Source organism: Myotis daubentonii, chromosome 1 (assembly GCF_963259705.1).
Source record: "Myotis daubentonii chromosome 1, mMyoDau2.1, whole genome shotgun sequence".
NCBI classification, from domain to species: Eukaryota; Metazoa; Chordata; class Mammalia; order Chiroptera; family Vespertilionidae; genus Myotis; species Myotis daubentonii.
Window position 1 is genome coordinate 110742130 of NC_081840.1, and position 26252 is coordinate 110768381.

Genomic DNA, 26252 nt, shown 5'->3' on the forward strand with positions numbered 1-26252 from the left:
CTGGACTCCGAATTCAGACCACAGGCCCGCTTCCCCCGAGGAGGGTCTCAGACCCCACTGAGAAGCAAAGCCGCCAAGGAAAGGTGAACCCAAAGGAGGAGAGACCGGGGGAAACCCCGCCCCTCAATCCTGGGGTGGGGGATTGGCAACTCCTACCACAACCCTAGACTTGGGGTGCGCTCCCAGCCCTTGGCCGAGGAAACATATTAAGGGTTTAGAATTAAGGACATCTCTCACCCCAGGCCCTAAGGCAGGGCGAGGGTGCACCTAGCGCCCCCAGCCAGACCCGCCCCTGGTCCCCGCCCACCTCTCAGACTCCTGCCTCAGTCGCTGCCCCTTTAAGGAGCCCAGGTAGGCCGGCCGGGCCGCGGGAGCCGCTCCTATGGCAACCCGCGAGCTGCGGCGGCTTCATGAATATTCTGGGGCGCGGGAGAGCGTTGCTGGAGGGCGCTCAGGGGGAGGCGGCCGCTGATGTAAGCTGGGTGGACAGCTGGGCTCCGCTTGGTTGCGGCGGGAGCCCTGGGATGGGCCGGCCGGGCTCGACCAGAGGAGGCGAGGCAAGCTCGCGCGTGGCTGGCCATAAAACCCGGGCGGCGGGGCCGACGAATAGCCCGCCCGCCCGCGGGACACACGCCCGGGAGGCGCGCAGGTCGTGCGCTCTGCGCTCCTGAGCGGTTTTCCAGACGCCGCGGCCAGAGGCACCGCTTCTCCCCGCGCCCATTGTTCCCCGCGGGGCGGGGCGCCTGGAGCCGAGCCGCGCGCCGCGCCCCAGAACGCAAGAGGGAGGAAGGGAGGGAGTTCGGGGTTCCCGCGCCCGGCCCGAGAGGAGGCGCGGCGAGCCCAGGGACCAGAAGCCGGACTGGGAGCCTCCCCGCGGCACGCAGTCGGCTCGAGCATGGGCGCCTGAGGCAGCCCGGCGCCGGCGGCGAAGGACGCGTCCCCACGGGCGGACTGACCGGCAGGCGGACCTGGACTGTCCACCGCGCCGGTGCCCCCAGCCGGGCCCCCGGCCCTGGCGCCATGGACAAGCTACCGCCGTCCATGCGCAAGCGACTCTACAGCCTTCCGCAGCAGGTGGGGGCCAAGGCGTGGATTATGGACGAGGAAGAGGACGCCGAGGAGGAGGGTGCTGGGGACCTCCAGGATCCCAGCCGCAGGAGCATCCGGCTGCGGCCGCTGCCCTCGCCCTCGGTAGCCGCAGGCGGCACGGAGTCCCGAGGCGCGGTCCTCGGGGCGGCGGACGGCGAGGGGCCCGCCCGTGGTACGGGCAAGTCCAGCACGAACGGTGACTGTAGGCGCATCTGCGGGAGCCTGGCCTCGCTGGGCAGCAGGGGCGGCGGCGGAGCGGGCGGCGGCAGCAGTCACGGGCACCTGCATGACTCCGCGGAGGAGAGGCGGCTCATTGCTGAGGGCGACGCGTCCCCCGGCGAGGACAGGACGCCTCCGGGCCTGGCGGGCGAGCCTGAGCGCCCCTGCTCCTCGGCGAAGCCCTCAGCCTCTTCGCCGCCACTCCAGCAGTCGCCGCAGTCAGCCTCCACCTCCTGCGAGCAGCCTTCGGTGGACACCGCTATCAAAGTGGAGGGAGGCGCGGCCGCTGGCGACCAGATCCTCCCCGAGGCCGAGGTGCGCCTGGGCCAGGCCGGCTTCATGCAGCGCCAGTTCGGGGCCATGCTCCAGCCCGGGGTCAACAAATTCTCCCTGAGGATGTTTGGCAGCCAGAAAGCTGTGGAGCGGGAGCAGGAGAGAGTTAAGTCAGCCGGGTTTTGGATTATCCACCCCTACAGTGACTTCAGGTAAGGGGGCCCATGGTGCTCCAAGCTGCCGCAGGCATGCTCCTTCCCTCGGCCCTACCTCTCAGCCCGAGTTAACTTACTTTCCTTTCTCACACTGGAAGCTCCAAGAGAAGTGAGGCACCTCTAGGCTCCCAGACATCCCCAGACCTCCTTCCTGCACAGTGCAGGGAACTTTCCTCTGTGTTCTGGGCTGCAGACCTTGGCCGCATTAGAGGCTGGCTGAAAAGGTGTTCCGAGCCTGGCCTAGCCCTGCCACCTTAAGCCATACATCTCTTCTGGGCCATGAAGTCAGTGACCATCCCAGAGACAGTCTATTCAGCCTGAAGAACAGGGCCATGAAGGGAGACAGACCTCTTGGCAGCTGGGCCAGCTCCTTGGGTGCTGACCCCCAAGCTGTTAATATCTGCCTCTGGTGCCCTGGGGAGCTATAGCTGGAGAGGGAGAGCTGGACCTCTGGAGGACAGAGGTCACTGGGGCCTCATGCCCAGGATGAAAGTTCTCTGCATCCACCTTAACTCTGGGCCCAGTCCCTCATGCCAAGGGGTAGGCCAGCAGTAGATACCCTGGGTAGCTGGTATCCAGACTGGCAGGACAGGATGACCTTGCTCACAGTGGTCAGTGAAGATGCCCTATACCCTGACTGATGAGCAGCTGTCATGTGACCCCAAGTTTAGCCAGTGTACCGTCCTCACTCCAGTGGCCCAAGTTCCAGCAACTGCTAGGTCTTTCATGGGTCAGCCGTGAGTCCCCAAACAAATGGTGTGACTGTCAGCCAAGGAGAGGGACCCTGCCCCCTCCTCCATTACCTGAGTCAGATACCACTGCACAGCAGATACCACTCCGGGCCTGTGCAAAAAGAGAGATTGGTGATTGTCTCTGAAGTTGAGATCAGGGATTCCCCTACCTCAGTCAAGGTCTTGGGTCCCCCAGTGCTCCCCTGGGCTTTCTTGATACACAGGATTAAAGTGAGGGTCTGAAAAAACAGCCACCCTTTTGAGCTGGGTTTAATTCATTCTCTCTGAGCCCTGTCCTATATTGAGCTCTCTTACCTGCCTATCCTGCTTGTCTCCATTATAAATGAGCATTTTGTCAACTCAGAGCCCTCTTTGCAAACTCCAGGGAACTAGGTTTGTTATGAGAACAAAGCCATTTCCATCCAATGAGAGAGATTTTTCATGCTGGGAATGACCAGTCAGGTAACACTTAAAATAGGTGGTGGCCTCTCCCCTTTTTTTTCTTTTCTAAAAATTTTTATTTATTTATTTGTTTTTTGAAGGACTGCTCTTCCTAACCTGAATGTCCAAAGTTCCCATCCCAGAAGATCTTCACATTGTGTGAACAAATGTGGGCCCTCCCATCAGGAACTGTGGCTGGTTCCCAGTGCCAGCTTCCTAAAGTGTGGCCTCCCCTCTGGTCAGTACTGGGACTTGAGGACTCCAGCCTGAGCCAGGGAGGAGTAGGCAATCCTCTGGGTGTCCTGGGTTTCCCCTCTTCCCTCTGAACTCCCTGGTGGTGGTGGTGGGGGGGGGGGGGTAAGCTGTGCCAGTATCAACCAGTTGAGATTTTTTTTTTTAAATATATTTTATTGATTTTTTACAGAGAGGAAGGGAGAGAGATAGAGAGTCAGAAACATCGATGGGAGAGAAACATCGATTAGCTGCCTCCTGCACATCTCCTACTGGGGATGTGCCCGCAACCCAGGTACATGCCCTGGACCGGAATCGAACCTGGGACCTTTCAGTCCGCAGGCCGACGCTCTATCCACTGAGCCAAACCGGTTTCGGCCAGTTGAGATTTTTTGAGGGGCCCTCCTTTCCCTTTGCTCAGCTCCCCACCCTCTTTGTTGTCTGAAAGCCTCTGTTCAGGGTTCTCATCACCGGCCTGGGGTTGGGGACTGTGAGGGACCAACCCCAGGCACACCTGTCCTTCATCAACAGTAGGCATTGATTGAGCATTCGGGCACTGGGCTGTGCCTTCCCCAACCTCTCCTCACCCTGCGTGGGGTAGAACTAGGACTGGGTTGACTGCATCAGTGGGAACCTCCCCGCCTCCCCGCCTTCCTCTATCCATCTTAGCGTGTCTGTCTGCAGTCCCCTGCTGCAGAATCTCCCACTGTCTGCAGGTCACCTGGGACATGGTGGAGGGGGAGGTTGATGGGGTTAGAGAGGGGTGGATGCAGCAAGATTGAAAAATGGGCAACGTAAAAAGTCAGACTGGGCTTTGAATTTGGATTTGTCCAATAAGCAACAGGGCCCAGTAGCTGGAAGCACACATCCTCTGTGTGCAGCCTGGTAGTTGTCTGCTCCTGGGTGGGGTGTGAGGAAAACAATCCAAGAAAGACCATCTGTGTGAGCTGCTGGAGGAGCAGTGGTCAGGCCTCTCCCGTCTCCAGGCCAGAGCAGCTGATGTCATTTCAGCAGGTCCAAGAGGCAGAGACCTAGCTAAGTCTTTAAGCTTAGAAACTGCAACACTCAACCCAACCTCACCCACTGCCCCTAACCCAGCGCCCAAAGCCTCAGTCCCTCAAGTTGCAGCCACTAATGGCGCTAATCCCATTGCCTGGCTCAGGCTTTAGAGGAGCTTCTGCAAGCATTCCCCGGGCCAGTTGAGGATTTATTCATCATTTTGATGGGCAGGATGCATTGATCCAGCAGCATTGGTTTAATAAAGAATCTCTAGCAAACCATGATAGATTGAGTTTGTGGTTTGGAGTTCAGATCTTACTGTCATGCATTGCTTCCGACATCTCCTATTCCTGGGGGAAGAAAGTTGGTACCTTTTCTAAGGGCTGGAGAATGGGCTGTGCTCTGAGGGACCCACATATTCATTGGCCATGTTCAATGATAGGCTTTTGTTGGCTACCTCTGCTTCTCCTCACCCCCGCCCCCACCTCCACACACCATGCCCTGGCTACTCCCATGGCACCTCCAGGCTCCTAAGGCTTGTCTAGCCTCCCCTTCCCTCCTCTTCTACTACTCACTTGCCTTTTGAAACTTATATTTAAAGTTTGGTAAGGGAAGAGGCCAGGACACACAGCCCCTCAGGGCATTGTCCCCAGGCTCCCACCCAAGGTAGGTTGGGCTCTTGGGTCCTGGTCGGGTCCTTCCTTCCACATGAGCCATGTCCTGGAAGTTGGGCTTGGCAGTGGGAACCTAGAATAAATAAAACAGAGCATCTACATGATCTTGCTTGTTCCAAGAGGAGAGAAAAGGATTGGGAACCCCATGTGAAGATGTACCTGGTTTTTTCCCAGAAGTTGGTCAGGTTTTCAAGGGTCAGGCTTTGAGGGGATGGAGGGAGGGGTGGGGGATTGTAGGCCTGGGGGTGTGTATTGATGTCTGAGCAGGAGTCTGGGAATGTGTGGGTGGACATGGGGCTGGCAGGGAAGTCCTATGTGGGATGACAATTCTGGGGCTACTTCTGTACTCCAAGCTCTATCTTGGCCTTGAAAATGGAGGCAGGCAAGCTTGGCCTTTCTCATCCCTCTGCCCCTTCCCCCTGCTAGCCTGAGCCTTCTGAAGCTGTGAGGAAGGGAAGGGGAAGGGGAAGGGAAGAGAAGAGAGGGTCCTAGAGGGTCCTTTTCTTGAGGCAGAAACAACTGGGTCTCAAAATCATGGAAGCTGGGCCAATGGCCTCCTGTGCTGATAACTGGCCCTAGGCACTGCCATTGCCCACCTCACATCAGCTCCTCATCCCTGTCTGCTATGGGGCCCTGCTCAGGTTATGAGCCTTGTCTGAGCCTCAGTTTTCACCTAGGAAAATGGGAATCCCATTGCCTGTTATCATGTCAGACACAAATTGTACAACTGTGGTCACCGTGCAGGTGAGAAGCTCCAGCGTGCTGTCAGAGAGCAGTGATGCTGTGGTGAACCACACAGCCCCTGTTCACACTGCTTCCTTTCCTTACTCCTGTGCAGACCAGACAGGCCTCTCTCCTTGGCTCAAGCGAGTTGTTCTGAACCCGAATCAGAGGCCTAACTGAGAACCTGTTGGGAATCACAGTCTCTATCCAGAAAGATAAATGTACATCCAGACATACAATATCACACTCAATTTCTGGGATCTCTGGACCCCCTAAGTTGAAGACCATCTTGTGAACCTCACTCTAGGCCATCCCAGAAGAGAGTCCTGGCCTGGTAGGAGCAGGTGCTAGCTTCCTAAAGCTGGCTTTCCTGGTGCCCTCTGTAATCTGAGGCTTGGGCCTCCCATTGGCAGCAATGCCTGAAGAAGAAAAGGTGCTCCGCTTGGGGACTAGTTTCTGTTCTGTTTCCTCAGCCCCACACCTATACCTCTCCCTTTCAACCATGGGAAGGACTGTTCAGGTAGGAGTTAGTGAGGCAGAAGGCAGCAGCTTTGGCTCTGGGGCTGGGGGGTTCTGCGGCCCCTCCTGGAGTAGACCTTCCTGGGGCCGTTGCCCAGAAATGCAGCTTCTGCTATCAGTGTAGAAAGCCAGGCTGAAAGTGCTGCAAGCCGTGGTGCTAGTGGAAGGGAAGGGCACCTTGGGACAGAGTGGAATTCCAAGGTGAGCTGCCTGGGTGGTGCTGTTGGCTGGCACAGTGGGCATCAGGATTCTCTCGTGATGAGGATATGCTCCACCTGATAAGACTGGGGCTAGTGGAGGGTATGCTCAGGCTGAAGCCTCCCTGGATGCTGATAATGCACAGAAACCCCAATGGGGCAGGACCCTTACATTGCCGGTGGGAGGCCTGGACTCCAGGTTCTCCCTGTTGCAAGGCTTCAGGCTCTGGTTTGGTTTCTACGTAATTCGGCAGGGGCCTCGCCCCTGTCCAGCCATGCCCCATTTGCTCCCTTAGTTGTTGCGAGCCACTGCAGGTGGCCTGCCGTCCCTCCCCGCCCCCGCCCCCCCCCCCCCACACACACACACAAACAATTTTAGGCTGTCTGCCTGTCCATCTTCTCTCTTCTCCCATGCTTTAGGACCCCAGGTCTTCTGGGATGCCCTCTCAGGTCACTGCATCCACCATCATTCCTCTCCCTCCATGGCATTTATGTGGAGCTTGTGTTTATTATAATGCTGTGCTTCTCACACTGTCATGTCATCCAACTCACCTGGGGATCTGGTTAAAATACAGATTCTGACTCCTTAGGTCTGGGGCGGGGGCTGAGATTCTGCATTTCTGATAAACACCCAGGTGATGCTATGCTGCTGGTGCTCAGAACGTGCTTGTAGTACTGAAGTTCAGACCCTGTGCTTGTTCTGTGCTCAGCCTGGGCTCCCTGACTGAGTTCCTTGAGGGCACTGTCTTCTCCCTTTGACCTCCAGTGGTACAGCAGGGTGAATTCTGTGAACTGGCTGAGCAGACCTCAGCCACAGAGGTAGGCTGCAAACCTGGGGTGTCGGATTCACAGCCTTCCTCCATTCCTGCATGGCTGCTTGGACCCTGCTGGCCTTGGATGCTGGCTGTCGGGATGGAGTGAACAAGGGGAGGCAAGTGGTCAGAGGTCCCTCATTCATCCATCCTGTCTCATTGCTTTGGCAGCTTCTTTCCCATTCTAAGGGCCAGAAGGGTGGGCCTGGCTGGAGGGTGGGCAGGGAGTGCAGTGACTACTGTGCTGCGGTGAGATTCCCCGAAAGGAATAGATGTTGTCAGTGAGAGTCGAGAGGTTCCGGGAGAGGAGAGCCAGTGTGAGGTGGCTCCAACTGGATGGCTGGGAGGACAGAAGCATCCTCTAAGAGCAGTTGCCTTGGCTTCTTAAGGTGTGGTGGGGGATTGTCTGAATCTTAATGCCATCCTCCCCTGCCCCATACATGCCTAGCAGACTCCCCTGTGGGCTGGACTCATCTGTTACTTCTCTCTGCCCTCTCCTATCCTAGAAGAAGGTCTACCCAGTCTACATACAGATGATGGGGCTGACAAGTGTCATAACAACCTGAGTGGCCTGTGCAATTGCCACTCTCTGCAGCAGAAAATTCATCCCCAGTCCCTGGGGGGTTTGCCATAAAACTGAGGAAGCAGCCAGCTCCAGCACACACACCTCTTGGCTCAAGGGCTCTTACAAAGCTGCTACTGCCAGTTGCTAATTAATAGAAGGGCTACTGAGTCTGGCCAGGCCATCTTTCTTGAGCCCAGGGGATGTTGAAGAATCCACATTTCCCAGCCAAAGCAGGCCATGGGGAGGGCAGGGGCATTGCTTTGGCTTTGGAGAGGATGTTCTCTGCCAGCCAGGCTTTACTGAGAAAGCATTGTCAGGGACCTGGAAATCTGTGATTCCGAAGCCAAGGAGGCCACTCAGAAACACTCTCTATCAGCTTCTGTCCAGAATGGGGGAGGGAGGCAGCACAGAGAGGTGGTGAGCTCCCCATCACTGTGGGTGCTCAAGATGAGACAGAAGTACTGAGGCCAGAGGTTGTTAAACAGCATTTATCCCATGGACCAACTACAGTGCCCAGATGTGTTCTGTTTGGTCATAACAAATCTGAGACAATGTTTTAAAATGGAAAGATGTAACATAAAAATTTTGCTTTGGGGTTTCTCTTGAAAAATTGGAAACCCTGGCAGCTTTGGGCCCACATTCTCACCCCATACTAGGGAGCTGGAGTAGACTAGAGGCTGCCCTCTTTAAATTGACTTCTACTCTCCAACTGCCCACAGCCTACCTGTCCCACACCCAACAGTGTCACTCATACACATTTAGCTGCCTGATCCCTGTAGGCATCTGAGTTTACAATCCTAGACTCAAACCAATAGAGACTAAGGGCAGGTGGGTTCACAGGTCAGTAACCACCATTTATGAACCATCTACCATTTGCCAGACTGTGCTAATAGTTTTATTCCGCTTATTTCATTTACTTTCGATAGCATCCAGCAAAGTAGGTCCTATTGTCCCCAATTTACAGGTAAGAAAACAGGCTTTGATGGGGGAAAAAAATATTTGCCCCAAAGCATGTAGCTAGAAAGAACCAGAACTGGCATTTGATCCTGGCCTCTAGGACTTTAAACTCATATTTATGCCTCCTTTCTCTTCCTTTTTTTTTTTGTTAGCTTTAAAAAGTTAAATTACTAAGGTAGTTCAATAAAACATTCTCCTGAAAATAAAAACAATGCAGATAATGTTTGACCACACACATCATCTGTGTGGAGGGGCTGTGAGGAGCTGGAGTTCAGCTGGAACAGGAAATGTAACAGGTCTCAGAATACCAGCTACAGTCCTTCTATAATAGAAGTGTCAACCAAATTCACAGTCAACAATGACAGATGGAAACACATGTGTGTCATTGGCATCAGCAAGAGCTCTATATGTATTGCGTGTGCATGAGTCAACTTAGCCTTTTATATATATAGAATAAACTTGCTTAATTAGACCTGCTTTCTGATTTAGCTAAACCTTTTTCCAGCCCAGTGAAGCACCCCAACTTCTCTTTCAGGTAATTGTCAGCAACACAGCAGTAAATATCAACATGAAGCAGACTATTATCATAGATCATGCAGGGAGAACAAAGGGTAAAATATTTAACTGCAGCAGTGTTTGACTATATTCTGCACAGTGAGAAAACCTGAAGTCATTTTCAAGGTCCACCATTTCTTCTTTTCAGTTGGGTCAAGTTTCTAAGCTTTCTAAATCTCCGTTTTCCAGCTAATGAAAAGAAAATGGGATTCCGTCGAGTATCCTATCTGCCTACTCCAGGACTTCTGTGAGGATCAAATGAGATGAGGCACGTGAAAATGCTTCACAGACATTTGGTTACAGTGTGAAATGTTTCCACCTGGCTATAAAGCAAGTTGTGTTCCTGGGCTGAAGAAACTGCAAGGAGGCTAGCTGACAGGGAGAGGAAGCCGGGCATTGCTATGTGACATCATTACCCAGCACCCACAGCCACCATTTCTGGGCTGGGCTGTGGGCTGCATTTTGCGCCATGGCAGCGTTGGCTGCAATTGGGTGGGCTGTTGCTCCAGCGTGGTGGCGGGGCCTGTGTCCCACTTAGGGGAAAGCTGAGTGTGCTTTGTGGGCACCAGGTCCACGGTGCTGTTTCTCTATAAATGGCCAGTGTGCATCATGGCAGCACCTGTGTTGAGCGTCTGCCCCCTGGTGGTCAGTGTGCATCATAGTGACCGGTTGGCTGGGCAGAAGGACACTTAGCATATTTGCCATATAGATAGATAGATAGATAGATAGATAGATAGATAGATAGATAGATATAGATATAGATAGATTGGGAGCACAGAACTAGAGAGGGCAAGCAACCAGCCTGAGGTCACTGATAAGACTATGTCAGAGATGAAACCAAAACCCAAGTGGGTTATATAACATCTGGCTGCAAGGGTCTTACAGCCAACAGTCTCTCCTGAGGGTGTCCCCAGCCAGGGAAAGCTTTTACTTAATGCTCTTGTCATTGGAGCTTTTAAAAAAAAAAAAAATCTCCCTAGCCCCATGCCTAAAGTTTGGGGTGAGAAGTATTTTCAGGGTCTCTTCTTAATTTAAGTTCATCCAATGAGAAGGGAGTCTTTCTTTATCTGAAGATGCAGCATCTGGAGGCTCAGACATGCTTGTCCTAACCCCTCACTCTGGGGCTGTGGTTCCCAGGGATGCTGGGGTAGGATGCTTGCACATTCACTGGATGTGGCCAAAATCTCAAAGGTCTCCACTCCTGTCAGAACCTGCCAGGGGAGGAGCGAGATTTTGGAACCAAACCCAGTGACATTGATGCACCTGTCCCATGATAGGAATGATTGGGGTTCAAAAGGGAAGGGGTCAAATAGACAATGGTATATATCTATGTTCTCTCCACCAGACAAATAGGTGTTCACATGGTCTATTTATTACATCCTTCAGAGAAATGAGGAAGTGGAGTCAGTCTGTGGTTTAGAGCTCTATTTCTGTCCACAGTTGGGGCTCAGTGTGTGAACAGGGTCAGGCTCAGTGTGTGAATAGGTTCTGGGGTCTGCATGTGAGCAGGGTCGGGGCTCAGCATGTGAGCATGTTGGGGACCAGTGTGTGAGCAAATCGGGGTTCAGTGTGTAAGCAGGGTTAAGGCTCAATATGAGGCCACAGTTTGGGCTCAGACTGATCAGGATTAGAGCTCAGTCTATGTTCAGGATCAGAGTTTAGCCTGGGACCAAGATAAGGCCTTGGTCTGAGGTCAGGAACTGGAATCCTTGAACAAAGCCTCTGAGCCAACCCAGTTCGTCTCTGAGACACCAGGTCTGGGGGCAATGTGGGCATGTTGCCAACCCCTCCCTTGTGCTCTCACCTTTAGGAATCCCTCCCTTCCTTTAAGCTCCCTGAGCTATACTTCTTAGTATCTGAGCCAGCTAATTGGCCAAATAGCTAATTGGTCCTTTCTGGGAGGTAAAGTATCTAATAAAAGACAAACATGCAAATTGACCATACCTTTACTACACCTTAAGCCATGCCCATCAGCCAATCAGAGCGACTATATGCAAATTAACCCAACCAAGATAGCAGCCAGCAGCCATGGAGCTGAAGCGAGCAGGAGGCTTGGTTTCTCCAGTGATGGAGGAAGCCAAGCTTCCCAGCTGGTTCTGAGCTTGCTTCACCAAAGGCAACAAAGTTTCAATTATAGAAGGTAAATAAACCCCAGATACCTGCTTTCAGCCGGCCGTGGCCACAGAGCTGGAGCGAGCAGGAGCCGGCTCTGAGCTCCACTCAAAGCTACAAAGTTTCAATTACAGAAGGTAAATAAATCCCAGAATTAAAAAAGAAAAGAAAAAAAGGAGAGGGAGCTTCTGTCACCGGGGGGCTTGGCCAGCCTGAAAATGGCCCTCAGCCCCTCACCCATACTGGCCAGGCACTTCAGTGGGGACCCCCCACCCTAAAGGGGGTGTGGCCAGCCTGAAAACAGCCATCAGCCCCTCACCCAGGCTGGCCAGGCACCCCAGTGGGGACCCCCACCCTGATCCGGGACACCCTTCAGGGCAAACCAGCCAGTCCCCACCTGTGCACCAGGCCTCTATCCTATATAATAAAAGGGTAATATGCAAACTGACCCTAACAGCAGAAAGACTGGGAATGACTGGTCACTATGACACACACTGACCACCAGGGGGCAGATGCTCAATGCAGGAGCTGCCCCTGGGTGGTCAGTGCACTCCCACAGGGGGAGCTCTGCTCAGCCACAAGCCAGGCTGACGGCTGCCAGTACAGTGGTGGTGGTAGGAGTCTCTCCTGCCTCCTCAGCAGCATTAAGGATGTCCGACTGCAGCTTAGGCCTGCTCCCCACTGGCAAGTGGACATCCCCCAAGGGTTTCCAGGCTGCCAGAGTGATGTCTCACTGCCAGCTTAGGCCCAATTCCCCAGGGAGTGGGCCTAAACCAGCAGGTAGACATTCCTCGAGGGGTCCCAGACTGTGAGAGGGCACAGGCCAAGCTGAGGGACGCCCCTGAGTGCACAAATTTTTGTGCACTGGGCCTCTAGTAAATTATAAAGAACAGTACCACTTCTGCTGGACACCAGAACCACCAAATCTCACATGTGACCACTCCTACCCTGCTTTGCTCTCTCACTGTTGGGCAGACAGCTCGTGGCTCCTGGAGAGCAGTGCTCAGGGTTGGGAAGACAGGTGTGCTGGCTTGATAGAGAGACACCCTGCACCTCACTACACCCCCTGCTCTGGGCTCCCACAAATTGCAGAGTAAGCAGTAGGACCTCCAGGTCTGCTCCGAGCAGCTGTGGGGTCTGATAATTGGCTGCTGCTGATTTTGTGTCTGTCTGAGCATTTACCTGTGTGGGTGGACATGTTATGTCTGCATGAACAAGGCTTTCAGAAGTTAATACATAACACGGGGTTGGCTAATACATTGTCTTCTGAGCTTGAGGAGGGGCGAGCCAAGGTGGGGTGTGTGCCCTCAGAGACCAGATATTCCATTCTAAGACTGTTTTCACCCATTATGGAGGATGAGGGTCACTGTCCACCTAGCTAAGAGGACATAAGATTCAGCTCCTCTTAGGGTCCCTGGGTCTGGTTTAGGGGAGGACAGAGAAAATGTAAACTGGTATGGATTGATGGTCAGGGAAGACTTCCTGGAGGAATCAGATTGGAGCTGGATCTGAAGAGAAGCATTCTGCACAATTTCTTGGCAGCTGGTATCTGAAGCTTGAGGTAAGGGGTTGCCTGACTGGGGTGGGTGTTGGCAGGCACTGAGAGCAGGCTACTTAGAATCTGCCTCTTTGGACCTGCGAGGACTTTGACCCCACTGCCCCAGATAGTGCTCTGATGCTGTCTATGCGTGTGTGTGTGTGTGTGTGCGTGCGTGCGTGCGTGCGTGTGTGTTTGCATGTATGTTTGAGTGCCCTTGCAGCCCAAGGGAGCTCCTCAGGGCCCTAGCCCCAGCTGCACAACTGGAGGAGATCCCCTTCTTCTGATGTATTAGGGCCCGGAAGGCAGGGCTTGCTGCTGTAATAACATCACTGAGCATGTGGCCTGGAGCCCAGAAGTAATTACCCTGCAGTTCCCCATCACAGGCTGGAATAGCCCCTGTCAATAATTAATAGGAGTTCCCAACCTCTTACAACCAAAGCTAGTCCCCGGCTCTCCCACTTACAATTTGTCAGAGGGTATGGTTACCGTTCCCTTCCCCAGGGACAGGAAAGACCCTCAGGCCCACAGGTCTTGTCCATCATTGGCACCTTTTAGAAGAAACTTGATCCAGCAGGAGAGACTGTGCAGCGTGGGCCTGTCTTGGTACAGCACCAGGGCTCGTCCACCCTGGAGCCCTGGGTCCTCTCGTTCTGAGCTTTCCCTGCGTGTGACTGTCCATACCTTCCACGCTGAGTTTACCCTCCAGACCCTGATCCTGTTCTGCTGTGTGACCTCAGCAAAGTCCTTTCCTCTCTGTATTCAGGGTGAGTCTGTGGCTGAGAAGAGAGCAAAGCTAATTGGCCAAATAGGTGTTGAACCCGTAATCCTGACCCCATTAGTAAAAATTGAGCCAGTGGGGCAGGGACAGCTGCCCACAAGCAGAACTGATGAGAAATGCAGCCAGGCCAGCCAGACGTGTTCCTAGGGTAGGTGGGGATTCCTTACCTATGGAATTCCTCAGCCTCTTTCTGCTGAGACTCTGCCCTTGTCCTGGGGGATGGAGCCAGGGTCTCCCTGGCATGTTGTGTGGTATTGGTGTGCTCTGATGAGGCCCCCCCTTACCCCCTTAGTTCAGGGTCCCTGTGGGAGTAGAGATCAGGTTTTATTTGTTCCCTGGGCAAAGGCCCCAAACCATCTCTTCCTAGCCACCTCTCCTCAGCGGCAGTATCTCTTCCTGAAAGCTCAGACCTGGCCTCGAAGAGTTTAAGTCACACTGGGCAAACTATGATTGAGGAGTCCCAAGGGTCAGGCCAGCAGAACCATCAACTTTGGAATTGGCAGGGGAAGGAACTTGACAAGCCTTTCATCCTGTCCCACAGGCTCTGGGCAGTCATCATCCAGCTACGTTGCTCTGCACCTTCTGGAGACAGAGCTGAAGGGTATGAATAGAGGCCAGGTGAAAACTTGGCCTGTCCAGTTTTGTGGACTGAGCTGATGCCTCACCTCCCAGGGCCTTGATTTTCTCATCTAAAATGGGACCAGAGATGGTTGGGTTTTAGTTTTAGCAAGACCCTCAAAGCTTCAGTGGGCAACCACAAAGTTACCAGGGAGCTTTATGCAATTACAGATGCCTGAGCCTCCTTGGGTGAGGCCCGGGGACGTATGATTTTGGGAGCACCCAGGTGATTCTTCCTCTGTTACCCACGAAGCCTCTTCCACATGTATGGTCTGCAATTCCCTGATGCCACCATGTTTGCTGTAGCCCTGCAGTGTTCCCGGGAGTCTGCGGGTGATACTGGCACCCAAGCCCATTCATGTTGGGCCTGTCTCTAGGAAGTCGATTCCCTGCCTCCTTGCAGGTTGTTAGGGATCAGAATCATGAGACTCTGGGGCCGGTGGGACCCCAGGAAACATGGCCCTTGTCAGACTATGTTTCCTGGAGGGAAGGCAGCGGAGTCCTGACCGGCTCACATTCTCAGAGCCCAGGCACCCCAAGAGACTTCCATCCCAGCAAGAAGGGGGCCGTGTATATCCTACCAGTGTCAATATTTAGCTGCCTTCTATGGGGCAGCCCCCACCCCCAACAAAACAATGTCATCATTACCCCACCCCCCAGTGCTACTTGGTTTTAGGAAGTTCTGCCCCTAATCCATCGCCTTTCCTCCTTCACACTGGCACGTCTGCCTGCAGCAGCAGGTGAGCTCTCCTACCTAGTTTCCCCTGAGATTGCTCTCACATGCTCCTCCAGAGCAGTATTCTATTTTTATTCTATTCTCCTGAGTGGGGAGAGCCATGTTGAGCCTTCTTTGTTTCCTATAAGCTGGGATGGGAAGTTCTCCAGTTGCTAGTCCCCTTCCCCATTTCCCCTAGAACAGTGGTTCTCAACCTTCTGGCCCTTTAAATACAGTTCCTCATGTTGTGACCCAAACATAAAATTATTTTTGTTGCTACTTCATAACTGTAATGTTGCTACTGTTATGAATCATAATGTAAATATCTGATATGCAGGATGGTCTTAGGCGACCCCTGTGAAAGGGTCGTTCAACCGCCAAAGGGGTCGCGACCCACAGGTTGAGAACCGCTGCCCTAGAGTGTCATGTCAGCTTAGGGAAGCTCAGAGAGGTTAGGTTGCTAGCCTGAGGGAACACTGCATCTGGGTAGCTTGGGGTGCTGTAGAACAGAACCCTGCTGTACCGATTGGTGTATCTGGCACAGATTTAGGGTCTCCAGAGGGGGTCTCAGTCCATCAGAGAAGCAATAAGTTGATATCTTGGCATTCCTTTGCCCAGGCTTGCATTCAGCTGTGCCATGGAGAAGGTGCAGTGACAATTCCTTCCCCAAAGAACTCTTCCTCTGCAACCTTCATGGTTCCCCATGTCCCCAGAAGAGTCCTGACTACTCAGTCTGGCATTCAAGATGCCCCTGTCTTCTCTTCACACCTGTGTTAGGTTGGGGCAGGGGTGTCACAGTTCTCCGAGATGTACACTCCTCTCTCGGCAGGCTTTCATCTGGCCAGCTACCCTTGGCTGGCCTCTTCAGCCTCCACACTGCAGATGTTCATGGGGAAACTGAACATTGTTGAACCAATGGGGGAAACTGAGGAAGGTTTTGTGAGAGGCAGGGACTTGTTTGAGAGCACACAGCAAATTAGAGATGGGGATGGGAGTAGAATCCAAGATCCTCAGACCCCTCCCTCGCCTGGATTCCTTCTGCTTTGTAGCATAGACCTCTTCCTGTAACCACAACGCTGACTTTCCTGCTCATTGGACACACTCAGGCCCCTCCTCTTTGGGGCTTGAGTATCAAGCAGGCCATGCTGCCACCTGCTCCTCTCTGTCCACATTCTCAAGCCTAGCTTAATTTCTCCTCTACTCTCTCCAGCTTATAGAGCTCCAGAGCCAGACAAATCTTCACTCCACTCCCCTGAGATGGTTTATGGCCCCATCTGCCCACAGATTTGGCCTGGATCTTCAGATCCCCTGTGGAGTGAGTGGGGCTGTCCATCCTCCAGACCAAGGACTCCTGTAGGTAGAACCAGTCCACACACTTCAGGATCCCCATAGCCCTCAGGCCAGGTCACAAGAACAATGATGATGATGACAGCCAGCATACACTGAGTATTTACACTGTGTAGCATATTTTAAGCATTATCTAATTGAATCCTAAGAGGTGGGATTAATGTTCTTATTTTGCATGAGAAAACAGGCTCAGGAGGTTAAGTAATTTGTCCAAGGCCACACAGCCAGGTATTCAAACACCAGAATGCCTAACGACCATACCATTTGGTGTAGCCTGGCTACTCAGTGTGGTCTCTGGAACACAGCATCAACGTCACCTGGGAGCCTATTAGCAGTCACCCCACACCTAGTGAACTGAGTATGCATCTCAGTAAAAGCCCAGGTGATTTGTGGGCGATGTCATTGTGGGAGGGGGAGGTTCAGTCCCTTATAGCCCTCACACAATTTACCTGTCTTCAGGGAGTTGCCAAGACTAGCCCTCACACTATGATGAGGAGCTGCGACCTCAGCTCAGGGTGGAGAGGGTCATGAAGAGGCAGAAGTAAAGGGACATCTTCGTTTGGGTTTACAAAAACAAATTTGTGTTCCTTCCATAATTGATAATCCTAGAAAAATTAGAAAATAAAGATACCAAACAGCCCACCAATAAACCAAGCACTAGATGCCCTTGACTCTGAATCTGTTTTGGAGGCAGCGCCAGGCCCAGGGAGCAACTATCTGGGAGCCCTGTGATTCTGAGTCAGAGATTTTGAGGTGGGTTAAAAATAGAGCCCTAGTGGCCAGGAGAGGGTGGGAGGAAGAGAGCAATTCATCTACTGTAATGGGGGAGACCCCAGGGTTAGGGAGAAGCAGTGGGCGAAGTTGGGCTAGAGCTGTGGGGAGGGGGGCTGAGGGGTAGAGGGTATATTCTCAGAGGCCAGAGCTGAGCATCCAGCCTGGCAAGGTTGTGAGAGGCAGGTTTCTAGTCAGGTGGGGGAGAAGGCTAAAATGCCAGCCCCAGGGGCCCAGGCAAGGAGAACTCCCGAGTACCCCACTTCCTCCACCCCCAAGCAGCCAGCAGCTCCTTTATGGAGGGAGGTGGGCAGCAGCTCTGCCTCAGAGAGCAATACACAAGAGGCTGGACAGGTTGGGGGCTGGGAGGGGTTGGTCCATGCTTTTTGTTTTTAATCCTCACCTGAGGATATTTTTTTCCATTACTTTTTAGAGAGAGTAGGAGGGAGGAAGGGAGGGGAGAGAGGGAAACATCCATTTGAGAGAGACACATCGACTGGCTGCCTCCTGCACATGTCCAAGACCAGGGGTGGGGAATGAACCAACAACTGAGGTACCTGTCCTTGACCAAGAATCAAACCCGAGACCCTTTAGTGCCGACGCTCTAGCCACTTACCAACACCAGCCAGGGCAGTCCATGCTTTTGAACAGTGTTTATGTTTTGAGGGAGGGAAGGTGAGGAAAGTGCCCACGTGTGTGTGTGTCCTCACACGGTCTCCTTCGCCTGGTCACATCTGCCCTTCAGGTGGCCTCTCTCCATCACTGGCCTCCCCTGAAAGCTCAGCTCTCCTGATCTTCCTGTCACGTGCACCTTCTCGTGTCTGCACGGCCATTAGGGGACTCTTCACAGAATGGGACGCTGGTCATTGCTTAAATATGGATTTATTTTTCTAACTATAAAGATAATATTTGCCCATATTTTAGAAAAATATAGAATTTAAAGATTATAGAAAGGTATGATGGAAAAAACACAAATCACCCATAATCCCACCACTTAGCAATAATCAGTGTTAACATTTTAGCATATTCTTTTTTATTTTTACTTTTGGCAGTCTCCTTTCCCCACTGGCAACAGTCTTTAATCCACCCATCCATTTAATAAATTTAGTGGACCCCACCCCTGGACCCCAGCTATGTGTTCACATATCAGACAAGGAAGGGGAATTAATTCTGCTTTTGGGGAGCACACACACATCCTGGGTCTGCAAGGTAGGGAAGAGAGAAGGAATCCAGGAGAAAAGTTGAACTGCTTCCTTCCTTGCCCTTCACCTCTCCCCACTGCTCCCACTTCCTGGTCTCTGTGCTAGGCCTCTTTGGAAGAAGGGAGAATCCTTAAGACACCTACTGAGGGGCGTGCCTGTAATGAGGGGCATGGTGTGTTCTGCCACCCGGGCCTGTGGTGGTCAAGCTAGAAACACAGTCATGGCCTTAGCTGAAGGCTTTGGCCGCAATCTCCCCCCACAAACCTCCTTCTCAACCTACGCTGTCAAAACCCCTAAGGCCCGTCTCTTGTTCATCTGTCTCCTCCCTGTTCCAGTGCCTTCCCTTCTGCTCTGTGACATCTCCACCATCATCTTCAGCACCAGGTGGGGGCCATTTGCTGATGGATGTTGCTGGGAGCCTGAGTCTTGGGGGTTTGGATGGGACAAGTTCCCCCCGATCATCAGAGGCCTGTGAAAGCCTCATAGGAAGGAGTCAGGGTCTCAGAGGGCTGCCCATTTCACGTAGCTTCTGCTGTGCCCCCTGCCACTCAACCTATGACTCCGAGGAACTCCTCATTCACTCACCATTGACATATTTCTACCCATTCACATATTTTATTAGGACCTGCCACGTAAAAGGCAATGTGCCAAGTTCAGAGAGTCAAGTGATCACAAGATAGACAATCAAATACACAATTTTAACACAGTGTGATTAATACTGTGCTAGGGCAGTACACACGGGGAACACCTAACCAGATTTCCGAGGGTACAAAGAAAGCTTTCCAGGAGAAGTAATGCCTCCTTTGAACCATAGTTGGGGAGAGGCTGAGGAGAGAGGAGAGTTCCAGGCAGTTGACTGTGTGTAGGAAAGCCCAGTGGCCAATGAAAGCATCGTGTGTTTGGGGCACTGAAAGTTGCTGGGTATGTCTGCAACGGAGCATATGAGGGAGGAATGGTGAGAATCACGGCAGGAGGAGTCCAAGTCCAGATCAGGAGGGGCCTTGGGATGATAGTGAGGAACTTGGATTTTAGCGTGGAAGGACTTGGGGCTTGGCTAGTGTGGAAAGGAGATTGGAGAGAGGTTGTGTACCTATCAACCCCCAGACCCTAAGATATGTGGAGTTCTGGGAGGGCCAGGAGCCCAATTAGGAACCTGCAGGTGGTGGGTTGATAAGACTCACATGACTGAGTGCCGAAGATGAGGAAGGTTCTCTTTGGAGATGTCCAGAGTGAGGTTCCCATAGGACATCCAGGTGTAGGTGTGTAGGCAGCAAGTGGACACATGGGCTGGAGCTTGAGAGAGAGAGGTCTGGTTGGAAATCCAGCAGAATAAAGAAGCCATGGGAGTTTGTGAGGTCACCCAGGGAGAATGTAAGAAGGAGAAGAGGCAATGGCCTAAAGCAGTGGTCGGCACACTCATTAGTCAACAGAGCCAAATATCAACAATACAACTATTGAAATTTCTTTTTTTAAAAAAATATATTTTATTGATTTTTTTTTACAGAGAGGAAGGGAGAGGGATAGAGAGTCAGAAACATCGATGAGAGAGAAACATCGATCAGCTGCCTCCTGCACACTCCCCACTGGGTATGTGCCTTCAACCAAGGTACATGCCCTTTGACCAGAATCGAACCTGGGACCTTTCAGTCTGCAGGCCGACGTCCTATCCACTGAGCCAAACTGGTCAGGGCTGAAATTTCTTTTGAGAGCCAAATTTTTTAAACTTAAACTATATAGGTAGGTACATTGTTATTAACTTAATTAGGATACTCCTAAGGCTTAGGAAGAGCCACACTCAAGGGGCCAAAGAGCCGCATGTGGCTCGCGAGCCACAGTTTGGAGAGGCAGAGAGAACAGGGAAAAGCCAGCAGGGTGGGGTGTCTCCCCAGAATGGTGCACAGTGTCAGATGAAGCTGAGGGTTCACAAGGAAATGGACTGGAAAGTGCCCACTGGATTTTGCAGCAGAGCAAACGTTGAGATGTTGCTGAAGTAGTACTGGGGATAGAAAGGAAGGGAGAAAGTCGGGACAGTGACACCTCTTTCAGGTATCTTGGTTCTGAGGGGAGAAGAGATATGACAGTAGGGATAAGGGAGTAACTTTATTTTCTTAAGTATAGAGAGTGAAAAGAAAAAGTTGGTAGAAAAGGATTAGTAGAGAGGGAGATTGAAGATATAGATGAAAGGGGGTAACCTATAGATTAAGGTCCCTGGGGAAGAAATGGTGTCAAGATGGCAGGTGGAAGTGTCACTGATTCCCTTGGGACTGAAGGAGAGGAAGAGGTTGAGAGAGAGTCAAGCAAGATAGGAGTCCTGTGGCAGGAAGTAGAAAGTGGTATTATCTGCTGAGAGTGAGCTTTGAAGAGAGAGGGTATAATTCAGAATAGGTGTTATAAGAGAATGGGAGGGAAAGTTTACTAGGGTCTCTTGGAAGAATGGGCTGGCAGAGGTGAAGGCCCAGGTGAGTATGGAACCTTGATGAGAAAAATGAGCACAGGACCTAAGGCACTTGAAAATTTAGAAGGACTGCTCTGAGGTTGTGGGATTTCCTGCACAGCACCCATGGAAACATGACAAAGGTTGTGGGTTGTGATTTTGTAATGTGGGTGCCAGAAAGATTGGGTGAGAGGTAGTTGAGGTGGACCATTATGTCTAGTGGAGTTGGAAGGAGGAAGGAGGGTTCTGATGGGAGAATCAGAGGGCTCAGCCAACTGGAAGCTCATAGGACACCAAAGAATAGACTTAGTATGATTGGATAAGGGATTGGGAAAGAAAGGAGATTGGGGTGAGAGAGAGCATTGCTCTTCTGAGATTAGAAATGGAACAACTGGTCCAGGTAACATGGTTCAGGGTATGGAGTTGGGATGGATGACTGAAGTGGAGATGTTAGAGTCAGGATTCAAACCACTGGGAGGCTGGGTGGTGTTGGGTCAATGATATGGAGATGTCACCCAGGATGATGGCAAGATTTGGAATTGCACTAGAAGGTTATGAACCAGGTGCAAGCATTGCCAAGGTCCCCAAGGATGGCAGATGGATGCTGGAAGGATAACCAGCAAATGCCAGGATGCTCAAAGGATCTTGTAGATGTTGCTACCTCAGGCAGGAAGATGCATCAGTATGGAGTGGGGAGGATGCTGAACCCACCCTGACCCTGAGATCTATGGAGTTTGGGAGAGTGATAACTGAGATTCGTTTAAGGGAAGAAGCAGAGGGGTCAGTGAATAAGGAAGTTGAGGATGCGGTCCATGGAAGATAGTGCAGAAGATGGGTTTGTGAGGAAGAAGAGGAGTAGAAAGAAGCATAGCGTTTGGGAGAGAGAAAATACTTCTGGTTGGATTTATATTTCTGTAGAGTGGTTAGAGGTGAGACTCTGGAGTCAGGCTGTTTGGGTTTGAGTTCTTGATCCATCATATATAGAAAATGTCTCAATTTCTTATGCCTTAGTCTTCTCATCTGTAAAGCAGGCATAATCATAGTATCTACCTCATAGAGGTTTTTTGAGCATTAAATGAGATAATCCATGTAAGGGACTCAGATTAGTGCATGGCAAATAATAAGTGCCCAACAAGTGTTGACACTATCCTTCTTCATTCTCATCATCTCCATGATTACCTTGGGTAGTTCCCTGTGTGGGGCCTGGAAAAGCAAGGGATAGATCAGAAATGGAGAAGAAATCTCCCAGCTCCAATTTCTTTTTGTGACACAAAGATTCCTGGATCCTTAGGTTCTATGATTTTGGGGAGGCTGTAAGGAGAGTTAGGTGGTACCTGGTGAAAGGGACAGAGTGTGACAACTGCTAACATAGACACAGCACAGCTAGGCAAATTGTGGAGGAGGAGGCAATTGATCTGGGCTTTGGAGGAGGGAAATGCCCTCAAAAGATGGGGCCCCAGAGGGATGGAATGGTTCTCAGGAAGAACCAGGATAGAGATAGGGCCAGGGGTCAAGTGTCCAGCTGGCTACTATGAAGGGAGCAGGAGGGAGAAGAGGGAAGGGGGTCAGGGGATGCCAGACCAAGGAGCTCAAACTATTTTCTGTAGTTATTAAGATTCTACCAAAAAATTTCAAGCAGGAGTGACATGATCATATCACTTGCTGATTAGAAAGGTAACCCAGAGAGCATGTGAGGTGGAGGAGAGTGAGGACTGGAACCAGGTGGGCAAGGGAAAGGGCCTGGGTGAGGAGTGGTGAGGAACTGATCTAGGATAGGGCAGCTATAGGGGACAGGTTCAGGACTCAATATAGAAGACGCCAGACAGGACTTGGTCACAGCTCGGTGGGCTTTCAGAGGTAGGTGGGAGAACAGAGTAAGCAGCTGAGGATGGATTTGAGATTTAGAGCCGAGGTGACTGAAATATTCTGGCATTTAGCTTTGGGGAGGAAAGGCTGAGTTCAGCCTTGGACTTGGTCCTCCAGGTGGCAGGTGGGAATGCAGGTCTGGTGCTAGGAGTGGTGTCTGAGTGGGAGCCATTTGCATAGAGGAAGGGGGTAAAAGAAGGACTCTGCATGTGCCACGGACCTGGGAGAAAGCATGGAGGCCCTGGCCTGCAGCCAGCACTGCAGGGACACAGGCCCTGGAGCCTGCAGCAGTCTAGAAGATCCAAAGCCAGATCTCAGGCTGTGCAGAGGCTCACTTGGTGAGAGTTTGGAGAGTCTTAGAAGAGGTAGTTCTTCAGCTGACAAAAGACATTTTCTCCCAGCTGACAGGATTCCCAGTGGATATCATTTGTGTCAAAATGAATGCAAGTGGATGTGCAAGAAAATATGCATGTGTGACAATGGATGCGTGTATGAGGGCAAAAATTCACAGGAGTGCATATGAACAAAAATGTAATCCTGGGTGTGTTTGCGCATGTGCATATAGGTTGGGGGCACGAGTAGGTTTACAGTGGTTTGCCTGGAAAATAAGAATAATTAATACAATTAATTAAAACTAATAAATAATAATATAAAAATAAACTGTATAAACCTACTTGTCTGCCACCCTATATGTATATGTGTGTAGCTATGTAGACATGCATATGTGCATGCATGTGTGCGTGAGCATATGTGCTCAAAGGCAAGCATGGGCATGTGGGGACAAGAGGAGGCTGATAGAGTTCATCCTGTTCTGGGACCTCCACTTCTAATCCCATCCAGGGAAACCTCCAGGAAGGAGAGGGTCTTTGGTCCTCTTATCTTCTCTACCCTCAGCTGCCTTGAGGCCATGCCCTTCCTCTGAGACCAAACCATGAAATGCTCCAGGTGTCAGTATAGAAAGCTATCTGGCTTTTTGTGGTCCCTCTTCTGCACATGGGACCTGTTCCTCAAAAGCTGGCCTATAGGCCACGTCCTCCTGCTGAGAGGCCAGCTGCTTGCCTGGGTGGACCTGTTGGCCCAGGTAGGAAGTAAGGTACAGGATTGAGGGAAGATGAGCCTGGGGCCTTGGGACTGAACCTGGGGCAGGGCCTCTTTCTGGCCAAGACTTCCTACCAGCTTAGAGAACACTACAATAGGAGAGGGTCATCTGGCTTTGGAGAGATCAAGGCCTCTAATTCAGACGTGTGCCAACTCCAGCATGTTTGAGGGTTGTTGTCCACTGCTTCCCTGCCAGAGTCCAACACCCACCACCATGGATGCATTCCCTGGAGTGTGGGATTTATTCATGAATGGTTTTAGGGGCAGTGTGGTGCTAGGGGAGCATGGGCATCTGGCTCGAGCCTTTGAAAATATTATCATTCATCCTTGTGGACCTTAGTTTTCCCTTCTACAGGACCTTAGTTTTCTCTTCCCTTAGTTTTGCGGAGGATGCCAGTGAGGAAGCTGTTGCCAAACTTTCCCTGGCTAGACCAGCACAGTGGGGCTGGCAGGCAGGCCGGGAGCTGTCCGTGGTCCTGAATATAATTTTTTCTCTGGCTAGGCTCTGCTTTCAGACTGCAACTGGGCCTTACTGATTGCTGATGACAGATTCTTTTAGTGCTTGAAAGGTGTGCTACTTGCCCTAGCCAGTTTGGCTCAGTGGATAGAGTGTCAGCCTTTAGACTGAAGGGTCCCAGATTGATTCCCATCAAGGGCACTTACCTTGGTTGCAGGCTGGGCACATGCGGGAGGCAACCAATTGATGTGTCTCTCTCACATTGAAGTTTCTCTCTGTCTCTCCCCTCCCTTCCACTCTCTAAAAATCAATGGAAAATTTCTTCAGGTGAGAATTAACAAAAAATAAAAAAGAAAGGTGTGCTACCTTGCCCACCCTGGGAAGTACCTCATAAGGCTCCAGCATCAGGAGGATGGATCCTCTTGCAACTTCTTTGCAACTCTCTCTTCTCCATTGTCTCTAGAGCAGGGACATCAGGGGCAGGGACAGCAGGGTGGCCACCTCTCCAGTATGATGCCAAGGTGTGAGAAAGGCTTGTCCGCCTTCCTGAATCCCACTGAGGTTGCTAAAATCCCAAGAGGTCAGACTCTGGAGTCCCACAGACCTCTCTGCTCCTCATTAGTTGTGTTGTCTGGGAAGATGACTACTTCTCTCTGAACTTCAGTGTCATCATCTGTAAAATACAGATAATAGCAGCCACCTTCGTTCTGGTGTGAGGTTTCAGTGAAGTAATGCATGGAAAGCCCAAAGAAAGCACTCAATAAGTGTGAAGTGTTTGGGGATCTTCAGGAATATAGGCTTTCCAGTCACCAAGGAGTCCCTACTGGAAATCCCCAGGGACATTAAGGCATCACTTAAGATGCCTCTGGTCACTAGGATTGGAGAAGAAGAGGTGCCAGGAAGCAGAGAATGCCAGTGGGGAAGCTGTTGCCAAACTTCCCCTGGCTAGCTCAGCACAGTGGGTCTGGCAGACGGGCTGGGAGCTGTCTGTGGTCCTGAATATCATTTTTGCTCTGGCTAGGCTCTGCTTTCAGCAATCTGTGCCACCATCCAACAAAGAGTAAGAAAGGTTCGTCTGTGAGGCCAAAGGCAGCTCCCAAAGTCCCACTTCGCACCTTCTCCAGAAGCACTTTCTGGCCTCACCCTTCTTGGGCACCAGGAGCCCACCTTTTCAGATGCCTGGGCTGCTGCCGGGATGGTTTCTTACATCATGGTTTTCTATCTAAGCCTTGTCCTCTGACTGGACCATGAGCTCCCTGAGATCAGGGCATCTGTCTACCGAGGTGAATAAGTGCTATCGTCTTACTGTTAAGGGAATATTATAATCACTGGCATCCACTGCTGACTCTTATAGGACCTTTGAGTCACCCTCCACCCCTACCCCCAGGAGATGCTTTGCTGTGGCTTTTTGCTAGAAGACTAAATCTTCCTCCTCCCTCACCTCTTTTCTCTGAATTTTTTACTTTTGAATTACTTATTTACTCATTTAATAATATATTTAGGCACAGGTCAGAGCATATTACAAACATTAATTTTTATAATGATTCAGCCAGCAAGGTACTGTTATACCCATTCAGCAGATGAGGATACTGAGGCATTGAGAGATTAAGTGACTTTCTAGTAAATGATGGAACCAGAAATCAAACCCAAGTTAGCTGGCTCTGAGAGCCTGTGCTTCCTTCCCCACCACATTGCACTGCCTTTTGAGCAGCCCTAAGATGCTCAGCATAGTGGCTTGTGGGAGAAGTGCTCCAGTATTCCACCCCAGCCCAGATCGGGCACCAGAAATATCCCTTAGCATCTGGAAACTCACGATTGAGACAATTAGTCAGAATGCAAGGAAATGGGTGTTTTGTGTCATTTAATTTTATGAAGACCACTAAATGCAAACATTTTTTGTTGATTACTGCCTCAAATTTGGTCTGTAATTGAGAGAACTAGAGCTGGGAGAGTGTAGAAACCCACTGGAATGGCAGGCCTGACCGAGTCAGCATTTGCAGCCGCTTGTGCCTGCTCTGTTAATTTTAGAAACTCTTCCAGCCTGGGTGTATTATTAGCTTTATGTACAGAGGACCACAGGAACCTCAGTGCTTCTCTGTGCCACAGTATTTTTT

General features: G+C 51.4%; 1 protein-coding gene across 1 annotated transcript in view; it reads left to right on the forward strand.

Moving 5' to 3' along the window:
- The first annotated feature begins 438 nt into the window (after nt 1–438).
- The window catches only part of HCN4 (hyperpolarization activated cyclic nucleotide gated potassium channel 4), a 49991-nt gene continuing 24177 nt past the window's right edge, over nt 439–26252 (forward strand). The window contains exon 1 of the mRNA XM_059657672.1: nt 439–1793. Within this exon, the coding sequence (XP_059513655.1) occupies nt 1021–1793 (773 nt within the window). The 5' untranslated portion in view covers nt 439–1020. The remainder of the gene's footprint in view (nt 1794–26252) is intronic.